This window comes from Lissotriton vulgaris, chromosome 11, assembly GCF_964263255.1.
Source record: "Lissotriton vulgaris chromosome 11, aLisVul1.2, whole genome shotgun sequence".
NCBI classification, from domain to species: Eukaryota; Metazoa; Chordata; class Amphibia; order Caudata; family Salamandridae; genus Lissotriton; species Lissotriton vulgaris.
Window position 1 is genome coordinate 10587642 of NC_141699.1, and position 19440 is coordinate 10607081.

General features: G+C 44.9%; 1 protein-coding gene across 2 annotated transcripts in view; it reads right to left on the minus strand.

The window, feature by feature from the left end:
* The window catches only part of EP400 (E1A binding protein p400), a 657563-nt gene that overhangs the window by 279416 nt on the left and 358707 nt on the right, over nucleotides 1-19440 (minus strand). For both annotated transcript variants that reach the window (XM_086942653.1, XM_086942654.1), the window contains 3 exons: nucleotides 10184-10380; nucleotides 8666-8777; nucleotides 7095-7238 (listed from right to left, as the gene is read on the minus strand). In XM_086942653.1, coding sequence (XP_086798779.1) covers nucleotides 7095-7238; nucleotides 8666-8777; nucleotides 10184-10380 — 453 coding nt within the window. The remainder of the gene's footprint in view (nucleotides 1-7094; nucleotides 7239-8665; nucleotides 8778-10183; nucleotides 10381-19440) is intronic.

The following is a 19440-nucleotide window of genomic DNA, read 5'->3' on the forward strand; positions in this document are numbered from 1 at the left end:
ACTGTACAATTGTTTAAAACATTTGCAAACATTTAGCTACCACTGTAAGCCAATAGTAAATGGTACTCTAGTACCTAGGGCCTGGGGTACTATGGCAGGGTCCCCCAAGGGCTGCAGCACGAATTGTGCCACCCTAGGGGATCCCTCACCAAGCACATGCACGACTGCCATTGCAGGCTGTGTGTTTTGGTGCAGATAAAAGTGAAAACACATGTCCCACATTCCTAAGTGCCATGTTCCGTACCACTGCATATGATACCCCTACAGCAGGCCTTAGAGCCCTAAGGCACGGTGCTTAATATTATATGTGAGGACATATCTGCATGAGCAAATATGCCCCTGTGCAGGTCAGTTCTACTTGCTGTCAGTGCAAGTGACCAGGGAAGCCATCTTAAACAATGTACTGAACACTGGTGAAAACAAATTCCCCAGCAGTAAGAAGTTGGTTTTGTATATACTATACCAAAAAGAGGTATAATGTGCACAGAGTCCAGTGAGTCCCCAAAGGTATGGCAGAGGTAATACCTTACTCTCAATTTGGCGATGGTGGTGGCAGCATTGGGATATACAACTTCAAATTTGTTGGACTAACTTGGTTACCACCTGATCACACAACAGAACTCTTAAATTGTCTTTACAATTCTGACTCTTTCAAATCGTTAATTTTTCCAAATTACTAAAAGCCTTGTTAGGGCATTGGTTAAGTCCCTTTAGAATTGTAGAAAAATATAAAGTCACTTTGGCTAGCGATACGAGGGGTTAGAAGTTTTGTTTAACTATGTCTCTTAACAAGAACCCAGCTGTTAGTGAAGATAACCACAATGACAGAGGACCAGGTTGAGGAGCTTGACCTCTCCCCTTACCTTCAATGGTCTTTGAAGGAGGTAAGGTCCATATGTAAAATTAAAAACATAACCATGGGGTCTCAACGCACCAAACAAAAGCTCCAGAAGCTGTTGGCTGGGCATGCTAAGGACCACCCATCTGAAAATGGTGAAGACAAATCAAATGTGGAAGAAGAGGGAGGGGATGAGGATGCTTATCAACCTCCACACACACCCCACTTCATAGGGAGAGAAGGGCCCCAGTGGCCCTGAATTTAAAAATAAACCTCCCAGTACCTAGAGCACACACAGGTGGATCAGGCACTACTGAGGACATTGAGGACAGCCTCAAGCGGAGGACAACCTGCTAGCAAGGTTGACCAAAAGATTGGATCTACAGACCAGACTCCTGGAGAGAAAGCCAGAGCGAGAGGGGAGAGAGTGAGAGTGAGAGTGAGAGAGGGAGAGGGAGAGAGAGAGATACGCTGAGAGAGAGAGAGAGAGAGAGAGAGAGAGAGAGAGAGAGAGAGAGAGAGAGAGAGAGAGAGAGAGAGAGAGAGAGAGAGAGAGAGAGAGAGAGCGCAGAGAAGGGCCTAGCACTCATCAATGGTTGCAATATTTACTTAAGGATAAAGAGCAATCTTGTGATGATTAAATCCCCAAAGAGATTGTCCCTAAATATGAAGAGAGTGATGATATCACAAAATGGTTCATAGCCTTTGAAATGAGAAAAAATGAAGTAGTCACACTGGGGGCACTCCTTTGGGAACTATTCTCTGGTAACCGCAGAGACAGATTCCTGACCCTTTCTGGGGCAGATGCTGGGTCTTATGACCTTATGAAGAGAAAGCTGAGGGATTTAGACTCGCAACTGAGGAGTCTCCAGTTTGCAAACACACTGCAGGCTCAGGGACGAAGGGTTTCTGAGTGCGACCACCACTTGGAGAGGTAAGTTGGGATGTGGGGATTGGTTAGGCATCATCAGTTACACCACCCAAGGCCGTGGGACGTAGGGTGCAGGGGTGCCTTTTAGGGTTTGATCTTCTTACCAGCTAGTGCTCGAGGTTGGGGGGACCTTTCAGTTTGAGGCTGCAGGCGTCGGCTGGGCGCTTGAGGCAGGTCAGGGGTCACTGGTTCTCGGATTATGATCACCAGGGAGACCTCCTCTTGGTGTTGGGCCACTCGAACTCGGGCCGTGGGCGTTGGATGCAGACTCAAGGACTTTGGCGGACTTGGAGTCTGTTGGTGAACAAATTCGGTGTTCACAGGAGACAGAGTCCTTTCTTTTGAAGGCAGGGCAGGTCCTCAGGGTTCTTGAGGCTGCAGGACACACCGGAGTTTCGCTTCTGCAGGTTTGAGGTGTGGACAGGCCGGTAGGGCTGGGGCCAAGTCAGTGGGCATCCTCCTCTTGTAAGCTTCGGCACGGCTGTTCGTCCTTCTTCTGGTTTCCTGTCTGAGGACGCAAGGTTCAGGGTGCCCCTAAATACTATAAAGGGGCGTTACAGGTAAATAAAGGTTGGGACCAATGGGGTTCCTTGGGGTGAGTACACCTCCAATTATGCCACCCTCCAGTGGGAGGGGGGCATATGCCTCACTCTGATTGGTTGGGTCCCTCCATCTGCAAGATGGCAGGGACTGAGAGTTGTGCTTCACCTCACCTCCCCCACCTGAGGGGTGGAGTAGGCACAACTCTCTTCCTCGCTTGTTTTTCCAGCCGGTTCGACCACCCAAAGTGGGGGTCAAAACCAGTAGGGACCAGTTCGTGAAAGCAACAAGTGGCCTGCGAAAGCTCACAATGGCACCAAGCCTTTGAAGTTTCCCCTTCGTGGACCCTGCCTATCCTGCGGGAGGAGGCTTGGCACCTCGTCCCAGGATGTGCATTGCTTCAGGCCCCCGAGAGCAGCAGGCTCTCGATCCAGGTGTCCAGAAACATGTCTAGTAGTGGCAGCTGAAACAGTCACCCAGCCTGGACACTAGTGGTAAGTTGTTCTTCAGAGGGCATCTCTAAGATTCCCTCTGTGTGAATTTTCATTAAATCCCACACTGGCATCAGTGTGGGTTTAATGTGCTGAGAAGTTTGAAACCAAACTTCTCAGTTTTGAATGTAGTCATTATGGTGCTGTGGAATTCGTAATGACAAACCCCCAGCACCATATACTCTTAATGGCAGCACTGCACTTACACAATGTCTAAGAATGGACTTAGACACTGTAGGGGTACAGGGCTCATGCACCTGTACCCTCACCACTGGTAAAGGGCACCCTGCTAAAGGGGTGACTGATCTATTCCAGGGCAGTGGGTTGTAGGCATGGCACAAAGGGATGTGTGCCATGTCGACTCTTCACTTTGTTCTGCGCCAAGACACGCAGCCTGCAAAGGCAGTGCGTGAGTGTAAAGGTACAGGACTTCGAAGGGTGGCAAAATAAATGCTGCAGTCCTTAGAGACCTTCCCTGGTCACAGTGCCCTCGGACCCTGTGGTACCATTTACCAGGGGCTGACCTGTGGCCAGAGATGCCAATTGGGTTTGGGTTTCAATGCAGTTTTAGGGAAAGAACATAGGCCCTGGGTACCTGATTAGCAGGAGCCCAGGGCACGCTCAGTCAAAGCACATCAGCAGTTCAGCCAAAAGTGTGGGCAACTGTGAGAAAGTGGCTCTTTATATACTGGACCAAAGTAAGGTACAGTGTGTATAGAGTCCACAAACCCCAAAGGAATAACAAAGGTTGAAGTCAGGGCTGACCTTACTCTCAAAAGTGGTAGCTTGGTCGAGCAGTAAGGCAGTATCAGAGGACAGTGTAAAGCATTTGTTTTGCACAGTCAGTCAGCAAAGGATTCCACACACTCAAAGACTGAACTCCAGGCCAATTGTTTTTATATCCAAAGATATAGTTGTTTTATTTTTAGAACCAACAGGCATAAAAATATACTTTTCTAGATAGGAGTATTGTCATGTAATTACTTTGCAAGGAGGCAATAAAGTTTGTAAACACAATAGGTACAGGGGTTGCTGAAGGCAACTCAAGTCTAGACACACTTTAGCATTGAGCTTAATGGATTGTTAACATAAAAGTACAGTTGATTACAGAATAGATTACTTTAGTAGTTCCAGGACTAGATCCTAGATTCAGTCCTGGGGTCTAAGCTGAAACCAGGTTAGCAAAAACGTTTTCGTTACTGTAGTGAATTTTCATGAATATGAAGCGGTTTTAAAAGTTCACACTTAGAAACTTTTCAATGAAAATCTGGCAATGTTATTCAGTGGGAGAAAATTCAGGTTGCAAGTAAAGTATGATAGCGTTACTTTTGTAATCCAGTACTGGGCTCCTAGGGCCAGCACTGGGGTCTTAACTTAAAACAGGTAGGTAATTGTGTTTCAGTATTTCGTATGATTTTTAAAGAATATTTCAAGTTTTCAAAAGTAGACACTTAAAAGAAATTTCATAGAAAAGTAGACAATGGGTTCATATGGAGAAAATACAGGTTACTAGTAAACCCAGTAAGGATTACTTTTGCGGTTTAGTGCTGGGCTGCAAGGTAGAGTACTGGCTTCTCCCCTGCTCACAGGTGAATACTTCGGAATCGGATTTTATATGAATATTTTCAGTTTCCAAAACTTCACACTTAAAAAATTTTCGAGTCAGAATTGGTCAATGTTATCCAATGGCAGGTAAGTGAGTTCCGGTTTCTAGGTGAGTACTTGGCTGGTGAAGTTAAGGTTCTGGGCATAGACTCAGGGGTCCCCCAGGGTCAGGTAAGTACAGTTGGTTCAGCCCCAGCAGCACAGGGGTGGCCGGGTGCAGAGGTAGTTAGGCCCAATGTTATCCAATGAGGGAAAGTGGGACTTCGGTTGGTGGCTGCTGGCTAGCAGGACACGCGGTGTGGGAGCTGGGCTCCTGGTCACTTGCGCAGGGCAAGGGGGGGAAGTAGGACGGACAAAGGTGGCACAGCCAGCGGCACTCAGGCGGCTGGGTGCAGGGTGCTTTTGAGCCGTCGGGCGCTCAATGTTATCCAACGGGAAAGGTCAAAAAGGAACAAAGACTGAAGGCTCGGGGACGGAGACTCTCCAAGGGCGACCAGCACTTCGAGAGGTAAATTGGGATCTTGGAGCACAGGTAGGTACCCCAAAGGGAGGCACAGGGGGCTGTAGGGAGCCGGGTGCAGGGGTGTCATTGGGTGTCGGAAAAGCTTACCCTTAGCTGTTCGCGGTTGGGGTGGACCCTGGTTCTGAGTCTGCAGGCGTCGTCTAGTTCTTCGAGGAGGGTCTTTGGGCACTGGACTTCTGATCCCAGTCGCTGGGGGGACGTCCTCGTGGTCTTGGTTCGGTTGGGCTCGGCGGGTGCAGAGTGGGCTGGTCCGGAGCTTCCTGGCTGGCACCAGAGGGGTTGTTGCAGCAGAACCTCTGCTGATGGGCGTCCCAATCTTTTGGAGGGTCAAGGCAGGCAGGTCCTCTGGGTGTCCCAAGGTTGCTGTCCGCAGGAGTCGCTGGGATTTAGGCAGGAGCAGGTTCCAGGATCGACAGGTCGGTAGAACTGGGGCCAAGTCTGTTGTTGTCGTCCTGTTAGCAGCTGCGCGGCGGGTCTTCTTCTTCTTGATCTTCTGTCGTCTTTTGGTATCGGGATCTGAAGAAGGAAGGTTCAGGGAGCCCCTCAATACTGAATTTAGGTGCGTTACAGGTAGGGCAAGGGCAGGAAACAATAGGTCCCTGTCCTGGGGTGGGTACACCCCCTAGCCTGCTCCTCTCCTGTGGGAGGGGGGCAGGAGCCTAGCTGTGATTGGGCAGGGATCCCCATCTTCAAGATGGCCGGAGCCCGGGTCGTCCTTCACCTCATCTCCCCCACCTGAGGGGTGGGGTTGGCAAAGGCTGGCACCCCCCCCTTCCTGATGTAGTTTTTCCCACCTGTCTTCCCGCCAGAGTGGGGGTCAGGGCTGGTGGGGGCCAGTTGCTGGGTACAGCAAATGGTCTGAAGAAGCTCAAATAGGCGGCATGCCTTTGAAGCTTCCCCCTGCCCATGCTGGGGTAGGAGACGTAGCACCTCGCCCAGGATGTGCATTGTTGCAGGCCCAGGAGAGCGGGGGCTCTCCACCCAGGGGTCCAGCAACATGTCTGCTGTGTGGAAGCTTCTGCAGCCACTCAGCCCAGACATGGATTGTAGGTTAGGTTTTCAGGGGGCATCTCTAAGATGCCCTCTGGTGCATTTTACATTAAATCCTACACTGGCATCAGTGCGGGTTTAATGTGCTGAGAAGTTTGGTACCAAACTTGTCCGTATTCAGTGTAGCCATTATGGCGCTGTGGAGTTCGTAATGACAACCTCCCAGCACCATATGCTCTTAATGGCATCACTGCGCTTACAGTGCACAGGAATGGCCCTGGGAACTGTAGGGGCACAGGGCTCATGCACCTGTGCCCACACCTCTGGCATAGGGCACCCAGCTAAAGAGGTGATAGTATGCCAGGGCAGTGGATTCTGCGGGCATGGCACACAGGGATGTGTGCCATGTCGACTCTTGGTTTAGTTCTGTACTTAGACACTCAGCCTGCAAAGGCAGTGTGTGGGTGTCAGGGTACAGGGCCCATGAGGGTGGCACAATAAGTGCTGCAGTCCTCAGGGGTCCTCTCTGGTCACCATGCCCTGGACACCTAGGGTACCATTTACTAGGGGCGGATAGGTGGCAAGAGATGCCAATTGGGTTTTTAGTTTCAACACAGTTTTAGGGAAGGAACAAAGGCCCTGGGTACCTGGTTGGCAGGAACCCAGGGCACACTCAGTCAAAGCACATCAGCAGTTCAGAAAAAAGTGGGGGCATACAAAGGCAAGAAGGATGGCATTTTCTCACAGCAACCATGCAGAAATAGGGCACTTTCTAACACTTATCAGAGAAGTGAAGTGAAGTGAGTACTTATATAGCGCGAAACTATGATTGAAGTACAACACTGACGCAGGGAAGAAAACCATGTGACCCAAAAAGGAGCACCTCAATGGTGTCGACCCGGAGCACACGTCTGAACTAGGCGGCGGAAAGAAAACAATATAATAATGGAGTCGATGGCCATGCTCATTATCACCAAGAGAAGAAGTCACAATACCTTGTGACTCGAAAGTCTTCTTTGAAGAAAAAAAACTTGCACGCATCCGGGGCCAACAAGAGATAGCAGGAGTGTGCATAGCATTTGTATCTACAGCCACACATGCCTTGAACATATATTTCCGCATTCTTTATAGTTAGACTGATCAGGTGAAGCCATTCTCGAGGTTCATTTTTCTTACCTCAATAAATGGCCGTGCAATCTTCGGAGTAATTGTATCAGTAGGCGAAGGTTCCTGAGAAAGGACAACAAACTCCTCAGCTTTAACCCTGAATCCAGAGTCCTCTGGGGGTGAATACACCTCAAACAGCTCCTGAATGGTTTGCTGTAAAACAGAAAACACTTCTGGATAACATTTTCTAATTAACCAGAGCATGCAGCATTGGACGTACAATGTCACCGAATAGTGCTTGGCGCCACTTATGAATCTCTTCTATTGTAAAAATGTCTTTATACCATGACATACACTTTCTTTTAATGTCAGCAGAGGGTCCCAGCAAAATCAGCTTTCAGAAGGTTTAACATCATGCCCTCAGAACAGTGCAGAAATCTTCATAATCTGTCAAAAGTGTTATAGCTGAGCAAAGAACACTTCAACATATGTCAACTCATCTGATATTAAATCAATACTTGTATTACTCAGGGGTCTAAAATGTAGGGAACTCAATACTTAAGCAACTACATTCGGAATGACCCAAGTCAATCAGCAGTTTTTTATGAGAATCTGTAACTTTCTGGAACTTCATTCCAGCACCTCTGAAGACCCAATCTTCCCTCCTGTTTTTGCAGATTTAATATTATACTTATGCTTTAACACTTCCAAAGTTGTTCTCGTTTCTGAACATCTGACATTTGAGCAGCAAGTGCACAGAATTGAAAGCGGACAGTGTTGACTGAGCTTTTGATCGTTATAAATTTAACAGAAGTACCTGTGAGTAGGGCTAAACTATATATTTCCAACTACATAAAAACATCTTTCTGCAATCGAAACATACACTATTATTTATTTTTGTTTACTAATCGGCTGTTCTGATACATTTGCAGTTTTCATTTGGGATTGTTTTTTCGTATTTATCCCTGTACCTGTGTTTGTTACTTTGTATTTGCACTGCGCCCCATCGCCCCTGGCTAGACATTACATGTAAGGCGTTTAAATATACTTAAATATTATGAGTTACATAAAACTAGGTCTTCCTAGCTTTCATCACACTTACAAGGAAAAAAGAATGCCAAGCTCTAAGGATGTACAAAAGCAAAAAGCAGTCTTTGAAAAATGTTTCCTTTTCTTCGTCATTTCAACTAAAATGTCAATGTGAGAATGACTCACTTTAAGAGATACAAAGGAACAAAACCTCAGGCAAAATTAACAAGAATATCCTTTTTGAAGGCCTTATCTAGAAATGTTTATGTGTAAAAAAAAAAAAAAAATAGATGAAGCCTGGACCAGAAGGCTGGTACAAAGGGCCTGGGTGAGAAATCTGGCTCTTTAAAGATGGTTGCAGTGCACTGTAAATTTTGATTGGAATATATATATATATATATATATATATATATATATATATATATATATATATATATATATATATATATATATATATATACACACATATATACACATATATATCACACACACTGATTCATGCACAGCACACGTAAATATGATACTTAATTAGAGGTCTTGGTTTAATTTTTAGGTGATAAAAAGTACCATTAGATTCATGAAGGCACGTCTCTACGACCCCTCCTCCTTACCTGTGTTAAAAACGCAGTGGAGTAATTATTGCCTTGAGCTGCGACTTCCCTGATTAGGTCTTTGGTGCCATTTTTCAGAAGTTTCTCTTCAATGGAATTGCCACTTACGAGCCTGGTGAGGCAAGGGGATATATGAGAAAAGTAGGGGTTAGTAGTAAATAAAGCTCAACCTGGCGGTGAGCCCGGGGGTCTAGGACACCACAAAACAAATCAAGGATCGAAAAGGTCAAATTTGATTAACCACAATGTGAGCAGTAAATCAGCAATATTCATGGGATCCATGAAGCAACAATAAGCTACAAATGCATGTTGTAGCTGTACTAGCAGTATCAAATAAACAGCAAGCATTAGAAAAAGAATCCTAAGCTCTAAACTTAACAAGACGAACACATAAGATTTAACAATATAGAAAAATGCCTCCAGTATAAGTGAAACAGCATATAAAAAGCTTTACATGTTCTATTCCTGCCGGGCTCAAGTGGATCAAGATCACAGCCCTGCATCACCTTCTCTGAAAGGATCCCTAACTCAGCTGCTTCACACACTTTGAGCTGAATGTTAAGGCACACCAGGCCCAATGCTTTACCAATGGGTCTGAAGTGAGCGGGCCAGAGGTGCTGCAGCCCTGCACTTGCAGTCTGACGAGGCCTTGGGGGACAGTAACTACTACTGTTGGGCTTGACTGGCGAAGGGGAACTACAGACTCAGTGAAACCCACAAGAGGAAAAAAAAAGACTTTTCTTACTATGCTTCGCTCAGTTGCAAAAAAAAAAAAAGACGCAATTTCATGGTCAAGTCAGTGAGACTATCAGTACTTCAGAAAACTGCCTTTTCCATCTTTTCATTGGTAAGCAGCTCTAACCTAAGCACTACCACCAAACTTAATGGAATAAAAAAAGATTCTGAAGATGATCAAGCGTGAGAAAAGGCACAGCTGCATTTTAATACGACAGAGATGTCTCCTTACCAACACTCATGTGGGTAAAGGTCACTTTGCCAGAAAACTTTTTAGAATAAACACCAAGGTATCTCGCCACTAGCTGGGAAAAGTGTGCACAGAATGTGAATCTATATTCGATCAGATGCCAAAAAAAAAGTCTTCGGCAAAGTACAGTTTTCTCTAGAATAAAGTGATAAAAGAAAAAATGTTCCCTTGCCCAGGCGACAAATGATTATTAATTATGACAATGTGAAGAAATTTGCAAATTTAAATTTCTTAAGAAGTGGTTTGCTGCAGGGTTGCCTAGTAAAGACATTCGTTCTAAGATTTTTATCAATTTTACATGACAACTAAAAACGACACTGCCTGTGGTTCAGTGAGGGACCTCTACTGGGGCTTTAAAGGTAAGGGACTCATGGTCTAAATCTGCCCACTCAGGTTTGGTCTTGGTTTTCCTCACTCTGAATAACCTTTGCCCTGCCTTGAAAATGCCTGATTGTCATTGACAAAAATACAACATTCCTTCCCACCAGCTGTGGTCAAGTTTGAACGTTCTCCTTTCATTAGGTCAACCTTACCTATAGATGTGAACATCCTTGCATCGCCCAATCCGATCACACCATTCCTGAATTTTTGAGTCCATCACTGGATTCAAGTCGTTGTCATAGAAGACAACAGTGTCGGCATCCACCAGGTCTGCCCCCATGGCACGACTGTGTGTGGAGAGAAGTGCACAAAAGTACCGCCTGTTCCGATTGAAGCTCTTCATGAGGTCCTTGATAAAATATTGAAACAGAAACCATAAGTATAACATATTGAAAGTAAAAACTAAATGTAACAACTTCATCCAACACCACCTTTAGAAGTCAACTTCAATGACCTCACCAACAGTTTAACAACATTGGACCGCAATTAGGCTGATCTACCGTGTTTTAAATTAGCCAAGAAGGGAGAAAGTTCTTTTTGTGTCTCGGTCCAAGTCTTCAGAATGAACTACAAACCAACTTGTGTAGCAGTACCAACTATCTTAGTTTCACGAAGCAGCTTAAGACATGGCTGTTTTGAGCTCAGAATCTGTATGATAGATGCTGTCTGCATTAGGGGCGCAGAGAAGGCTTTTTTGAAGACAGCCATTTGGGGTATTATTCTGCATAACATAACCTGGTTAAATTACGCTTACCATAACAGGAGGGACTTTGGAACACACAAGCACAGTTTCATTCTATCCACATTCATTGGAGTGGTCTTTTGTCTTAGTCAAACATTTTGTTTCCTCTTGAAGCAGGCTAGGGCTTGCAACATACTCAACTCTGAATGTTGAAAGTTACAGTTAAAACTATCTTTTAAGCACTTAACTTACATAAATTAGAAAGCTTACAATACATTACTAACCTGTCGATATTTAACAGAAGGCAAGCATTAAGAAAAATAAGCATTCCCCTGAATTTCAGCCGCCTACTGGTCAAAAATGATTTTCAACTAAGACCCTACTAGAGATTTATGAACATGACTTCAACAGAAAAAGACAAAGAGGTCTCGGGAGAACAAACCTTCTGTTCTGGATACTTTCATAAGGAAAGCAGATCCCCAAGTGAAAACTGTGCATCGGAAAGCACACTATTAAAAGTCCACCCATTTCCTGGAAATGGGTGGCTCATGAGCACATGTTAATAGAGTTTATTTTAAAAATATTTTTGATTGGAGCAAAAATGACAGTGCATGAATGTCTCTGGTGTGGCCTATCTCCTTGTGTGTAAAGTGGTGCAAACAGTACATTTTTGTTGCATTATCCAAACTGAGCAAACATAAAAAGTGTCTTTGAAGAAAGAGGGCGAACTTCAGTCTCCATCACAAGCAAATGTATTCACTACTTTTTTTTTTATTTAATCTTTTATTGAACTTTTGCTCAGCATACAGCAAACGTAGTGGTCAAGTCAATCGCACAGTGTATATGTTAAACAGAGCAAAAAATAGCTTGTACATGAAAGTGACGGTCATCATGAGCGGAGACTTCACGCATTACAGAAATCACCGACCCCATAAGCAGAACTCCGAAATTGTAAGTTTCCTTCCATGCCCATCTCCATCTGTTTAGTAGGCTCGATAAGCAAGCCAGTTACCTAACACCTTCTCCCATTTCTTTGGACAGCCCCTGCTCTAAATACTACTTGCTCAGCCCATTGGCATCAGTCCATGTCAGATTCCTAGTTTTGAATTTGGGGAGGGGAGAGGATGGTGTTGCACCACCCTTGACGTTACCACCAACCTTATCTTTTAGCATCTAGGCCATATCGCCTCACTGGAATATTCAAGTAGAGCCATTTTGAATATCTAGGGGAACCACCAGTCTGAGCACTCGGGCCCTTATCTGCACCACTCTTCTCCAGTAGAGTTGTATTTTTGGGCACTGCCATAGAATATGGAAAAAGGTGCCCACCTGCCCACAGCCCCTCAGGAAGAGCGTAGTCTCCCATCCCCATCTTAGGCATAAGCACTCAAGAGCAGTATGATCTATACAATATTTGTAATTGGAATAGCTTAAAACAGGCTTGTATTGCCACCTTCCTCGGACACTGTACCGTCTTTACTCAGTCATTGCCTTATAGTGTTCTGGTGTCTCTTTCAAATGCATCTCTCCAAGCAGTCAAGGGGTCTGGGGAGCTATTTATTATTTTCTTGTAGATCATGGAGAGAGTCTTGTCTGTCAGTGGTGTCCGGGGGAGACGGTCCTCCAGTGGCGCCACATCAGCCAGTTGTTCCCCTTCTAGAAAATGCTGTTTGAGGGCGTGCCCCACCTTCAGGTATCTGAAGTGCTCAGTCTCTGCCATCCCACCATGTGTTCAACCGAAGGAACAAGAAGATTGGGCAAAAACTCAAGAAAGTCCTCAACACCTCCATCACCTCAGCTGGCTTCCTGAAGGACTGTAAACATGAACAACATGGACAACACAAAACTCAGCGGCAAGACTCATTCTTGATCTCCCCAGACGGACCAACATCACACCCGTAGGAATCAGGGTACCTGATGTAGTAAACCCCCTATTTTGTCCCTGGTATTTGATGCACCTTTGACTGAAGTGGGTTTCTGCTAACCAGGTCCCCAGCACGATTGTTCTTTCCCCAAAAATGTGCAATTGTTTACCCTGTTGGCAAAACCTTTAGCTCTCTCTGTAAGCCTAGTAAAGGGTGTACTCTGGTAGCCAGGGCATGAGGTGCTAAAAAGGGTCCCTAAGGGCAGCAGCACGAATTGTGCCACCCTAAGGGACCCTTTACAAAGCAAATGGAAGACTGCAATAGCAGGCTGCTTGTTGTGGTGCAGACAAAAGTGAAATACGACATGACATCACTGAGTGCCATGTCCTCTACCACTGCGTGTAATATTTATAAGTCACCCCTACTGGAGGCCTAGCAGACCTAAGGCAGGGCACTGAATATTACATGAGAGGGAATACCTGCATGAACAGATATGCCCCAGTGCTGGTCAGTCCTATTACTGCCGGTACAAGTGACAAGGAAAGCCATTTTAAAACATGTGCTGTACCCAGGTGAAACAAGCATTTGCAATGAAATAGGTCTCGCATTTCCGAGAGGTTAAGCTATTGGCAATGTAAATGACAATGCCTTTTATTTATCTGTTTTGATAATTAACACATACATAAAAGGCATTGTTATTTACAATGCCACTAGCTCAGAGTCTTGCAAATTCGAAACTAATTGCATTTCAAAGAAGGGGCTGCCATTTTCCCACGCTGCTTGGAAAGTGAAAGCGCGTTGCAGGAAAGCATGCAGTGCCTACTGTAGGTGAAACTCATTAAAGGAAATAGTGCTTACAGACAATACAATAAGACGTACCGTGCAACAACCGAAGTAAAAGGGCCAGTCCTCATGGGAGGTTACAAATGAAGACATGACGGTACTAAGGAGAGAGTGACAAGCCTATTAATGAATCAGAAGCCAGCATTTACGAAGGACAATGACACACTATGATAAATATGAGCCCAGAGTGGGCGTGGCTTCAAGTCCATACTCGAATACAGCAAGCGCTGCCCAGGCTCGACATAAAAATGTTGGTTTGACATTTAGGCCAATTCTACTTTGTTAGTATTGTTTGGGATAAACTTTTGGGTTTCACTGTGTAGAGCGTTTATGCTATAACGTACGGTCTGGGTGTGTTTGAAGGTCTGTCAGAAAATGGGGACATCTGCGTGGCTATCTCGGACGTCATTTAGCATATTTAGTTAGAGGGGTCCGGCAAGTTGAATCTAGGAAATTGGAAGGCGGTGTAGACAGAGGAGCTCCACAGGTTCATGAAATATCTTAAAGGGACAAAACATAAGAAGATCACTGGGTTGCAATTGTTTAGCTTGAATGTTCATGACCTGCAGTTGTTTAATATGTCTCGTTTGTTTAAAAATAACTAGTCAAGAGCTAAACCCTGTGACTTCAGAATCTGTGGTAAACCAACTGCAACCCCTGTTGCACTGATGTGAGAATGATGTCACAGGCTTTGACAACACATCAGACTTGGAAAAGTGCATAATGAGGGCTACGTGGAGCCCCTATAGAGTTGATCCCAAGTTTGTACACTAAGTTAGACTAAGTGACGCTGTTTATACTAATTTAATTCTTAAGATTTGGAAGGTCTATGTGAGTTATAAAGTGCACGTATTGTACTTTAATTTTCTCTCAGACTCCCTTAAGAAGAGAATGAAAGAGTGAAGGTTTAGCATTGGTCACCTGCAGGGTGACAAGAAAGTAATGTTTATTATAAGGGAAATGATAAACAGAAATCCTCAGTGTGAATTGGACCAGTATGTGACAGGTATGAGGATATATTTTGAGGGAAGGTAGAAATAGTGCTGAATAAAGAGGACTTCCAGGCAGGTTCTGAACTTCTGACACGAGGGAGAGGTTGAGCTAAAGAAAGGGGATCCCTTCAACCTGCAATTATGCCTTAGTTACAGAATGCTGGTTGTACCCAGACAGTGAGAAGGGACAACACAGCTCCGCACGGTGCTTCCTCTGTTATCGGAGCATGATAGTGCAGAGAAGCATCAGGGCCTTATGATCGCCAGTAGCCATGGGGTGGAGTCGAACGCTAATGTGACTGTGTGAGGCTGCTTTTCCTGTGCCAGGCCCGCCAAATCCATTAGAACAGCTTCACATTTCTCCAGTTGACCTGGGTCAGCACCATTCTGGGAATTCAACACGTTAATAGAAAAGAGGCTGATTGACCGCTTCCGGGCAGCTGCTGCACCCCCCTTTATAGTATGCACAAACACTAGTCCGCATTGCATCCTCAATCGAGCGGAGCCTCTATCTTGGCAACCTCCAGTTTTCTATGAGAATGAGGCTGTAGAAAACAAACGACCCTAAACGGACAGCGCCTCGTGTATTAAACCATGTAAAAATGGGATAGAACAAGGAAAATCATAAAATTAACCGAGCACAGTGTCCCTGAAGCGGGCGCCACGCTAAGTAATAAATTAAAAAAAATAATAAACTGAGCGCGGTGTCTCTGAAGCAGGCGTCACGCTCCGTATTAAAGTTTGAAATTTTAAATAAAAACAGAAAACGATATGCAAATTAGGTTAGGAATCGGTCGCCATTACCGAAGCTGCATACAGTGCGTGCTCTGTCCCTTAATGAAGTAAATATTTCTCAGAGCTGGTAATGAAAGCTCCCGAATTAGGACACAGTAAAAGATCAAGTCCTCATGGGCAGTACCAAATGGAGACAGGGTGGTAACAAGGAGGGATTAACAAGCCTTTTAATGAATTGGAAGCCAGCATTTACAAAGAACAATGACACTAGCCAATGAAAAGTATGGGCGGAGAGTCGGCGAGACTTACACAGCATACTCAACTACTGCATGCCTTGCAAGTGAGCAGTGTATGCGCGCTGCTGCTAGACTCAACCTAAAAAGGAGTTCCCCAGCCACAAGATGCCTTCAATGAAAATAGGGATGTTTGGTATCAAACATTTCGTATTGGTAAAACCACACTGATGGCACTGTTGGATTTACTACTACATGCACTCACAGGGCACCTTAGAGGTGCCCCTAAAAACCTACGAGCCTCTGGGTGAGAGCCTTTGCTCTCAGGACACCCAGAACAAAAGCCTGTCCAGTAAGAGGGAATAGCTTACCCTACCGCAGGATGACCTGCTGATCAGCCTTTTTGGGACGGCAAGCTTCAAAGAAACTGCAGCCTTTGGAATGTGAATCTAGCTCCCCTCACCGGAGGGGATGTAACACCCCCTGTCCAGAGCCCCTTTGACACCTGGACAGGCGGGAAAATTAGCTAGTCAGGATAATGAATGAATTCAAATTGGAATTTTATTTCTATATTCAAAGGTCAAGTGAACATCCGGTTTGAAATTGATGTCTTACGTAAATATATATTCAACAACAAAATCTTTTTTTAACTAAACTTGGACCAAAAGCCGTATGATTATACACTATTGCTTTTAACCCAGTTTTTTTTTTACTTGTATCTTTTTTTTTTAACAGTTTTTAAAATTATTTCCTAGCTTGTAATGGTTTTCAATAATCTTGCAATAAAATACTGAAAATGATATAATATTGAAATGATATAAATAAAAGTATCTGTGTCAAAGGTAACTGATAACAAGTCCATACTAGTCTGAGATTGAAGCACCTCTTTGCTCTGTTCATCGAAAACCCAATTTCTGACAATGAGAGGCTTGTTCTGTGTATTCTGTCTGTAGTTTTTTATCAAGGCAGTGCTGAAAGAAACTAGTTGTCTTTAATGTGGTAAATGCCCACCCGTTCCTGATAGCCGAGGGCATTTTATTGCAACAAGAGGGGACAGGTACAATGAAGAATGACAATCTTAACCTTTTGTTACCATATTTGTTGGACTTCATGAGTTCTACAACTCAAGAACCAGTACAGAGTATTCCAGAAACAGGAAGTAACAAAGTATGTTTTTTGGCTATTCTCTTCTCTCAGTACATCCTCCTTTGCTCCCTTTTGAAGACTTTCTTGAGCCTCTTTGTCAAGAATGTTTAGATACCTAAACTTTCTGAGGGAAATGAGGGGGATACAGTTTGTTTAACTCAAATACGTTGTCTGAATGTATGACGCTGAGCTCCATTTTCTTAGTTGTGATATTTTCTCACTTCATATGGTGGAGCCCAAGAAGCGACTGAAGCAGAACTCTGTTTTGCAGGTTAAGTCGCCTCAAAGTGGCAAGAAGGGCAAGTCAAGCCTTTGTAGTCAGAGTACAACAATATCTAAGCATTATTCATTTTGCTTCCAGAACCTCAAAGAGTGGGAAGCACTCTATACCAACCCCCATTGATTTCACATCAGTAGTGTCAGTTTTCATAGACTGCAGTAGTTCAGACACTTTTTGCTGAAAGGATTGTGGCTGACAGATAGATAGTGTCAATGTCAGAGCTGTCTTGCAGAATGACCAAGATTCACACTTGCATACCTGGATGGGCCGATGTGGATTTCAATCATCCTTTCTCTAAAGGCTAACTGCATTAGCCAGTTGTATGAGTCCAGAATCTGTTAGAGGCGTACTAGCATTGTTAGCAGCTAAGAAACTAAATAATAAATTTCTGTGCCTACATTACCCACACACTCAGAGGGCCATCGCCTGGATCTCGTCGAATCATCACCAACAACCCAATGCAAATCACCCATATCCCTGGACTGGACCTACCTCCTCTACACCCATCTCCCTGCTCAGCATCTTTGCAAGAAACTAAGGACATCCCAAAACAAACCCAAACCTTATGAAGCTTCAAAGACCTTTCCACTGACAACCTGATGCTTTAACTCATCTCTCACACATCAAACGGCAGCACCATTCGAAACAACATCAACATTTTTGGGGTAAAACCATGTGAACATCCGCACAGCAAATGAAACCTGCAAGTGCAAGTCAAAACCTTGAATACCACCATACTTTAAAGACCTTACTGACAAACACTTCCCTTTCAGACAGGAACGAAAATATAAGAAAAGCACAGCTCCATGTGACCTCGGGATATTGAAGTCCTTCCCTGCAACACCAGACAGCTCATCACATCAGACAAAAACAAGCACTATATCAACACCATCAGTAAGGACACAAACAGAATCAGAATGCTTTTCAGGACAATCACCAACAAGCATTTGCAATGCAATAGGTCTAACATTTGCGAGAGTTTTAGCTATTGGCATTGTAAATGACAATGCTTTGTATTCATGTGTTAGTTTTTAAAACATAAATAAAAGGCATTGTCATTTGCAAAGCCAATAGCTTAACCTCTCGCACATGCGAGACCTATTGTAGTGCAAATGCTTTTTTTTCTATGGGCCATACAAACAGTGTGACATTTACAGTGCGGCCCGGCAATGATCACATGCATTTTACGTAACAGTCCTTATTTTAATAGTTTTCACTGCTTGCAATTTTATCTTTTTTCCTAGCGCAATTTGTTAAAATAATTTTAAGGAGCATCATATGTAGATTATTTTAGATTTGTTTGCGCTCAAATGCATTAACTGGCACAATTTTGCCCCGAACATTATTGAATTTTTTGTAATCATTTTGTGGTTTTAGAAGAAATGGTTTTAATTAACTGTAATAAACATGAACGATGTGTGAGGGAACCAAAGGTTGAACGAGGCAGATCGAAGGTCCACCATGTGTGTATTGGAATCTTACAATATATAGCTGCACTGTCAAAACAAATACCTAAAAAGCCACAAACCTCACTTGCAGGAAGGGAATAGTGAGAGGCAGTTAGAAATAACAAGAGAGGGGTATCAGACATGGGCGTGCTTGGCCTGTGCATCCACTGACACCTTGAACTAGGACCGGAGTGGGCACCGGGGTGACAGGTGAATGCCTCAGAATAACCACTGCCCACCCGGGTAATGGTGCTCTTTGACCCTTAACTTTCAAACTACGTCCTAACTATGACGGAAGAAATGTGCAGGATGCGGCCGGCAGCTCCGAGGACTTGTGTCGTCCATCCTTGGAGGTCACGATTGCAGCATTGTTCTGTAACAATCCAGGCACTGGGGCCAAATGAGGGATGACTGGGACAGTCCATCCAGGCAGGGAGCGGTCTTCTGCCCTCCTTCGAGTTTGTGTTTTCTCCTCTCCAAGGGCCGAAAGAGGAAAGTGAGTCAGAAAGAGTCGTGGAGAGGTGGCCCAGGGAGCACAGGGGGAGTAGTAATAAATGTGGGCAGTGTGACGGTAGAGGAGTCAAGCAAGAGGAGCTGTGGAGAGAGGGACGAGGGGAGAGTGGAAGCAGGGAAAGCTGTGGAGGGAGGGGCGAGAGGAGAGCGGAAGCAGGCAGAGCTGTGGAGAGAGGGGCGAGTGGAGAGCCAAAGCAGGGAGAGCTGTGGAGAGAGGGATGAGAGGAGAGTGGAAGTAGGGAAAGCTGTGGAGAGAGGGGCGAGAGGAGAGCGGAAGCAGGGAGAGCTGTGGAGAGACGGGCGAGAGGAGAGCCAAAGCAGGCAGAGCTGTGGAGAGAGGGGCGAGAGGAAGCAGGCAGAGCTGTGGAGAAGGGCGAGAGGAGAGTGGAAGCAGGGAAAGCTGTGGAGAGAGGGACGAGGGAAGAGTGGAAGCTGGGAAAGCTGTGGAGAGATGGGCGAGAGGAGAGTGGAAGTAGGAGGAGCTGTGGAGAGAGGAACAAAGGAAGAGATGCTGAGCAGGGACACCTGTAGAGTGGGACCATAGCCGCGAGGGAGAGCTGAGAAGGTGGAGAAGAGTGGGATGATAAAGGTCGGGAAGAGCTGTGGACAGAGGGAGTATCATCAGAACAACTGGAATTGTGCAATTCTGAGGTTTTGGCGTTTCCCAAAAGA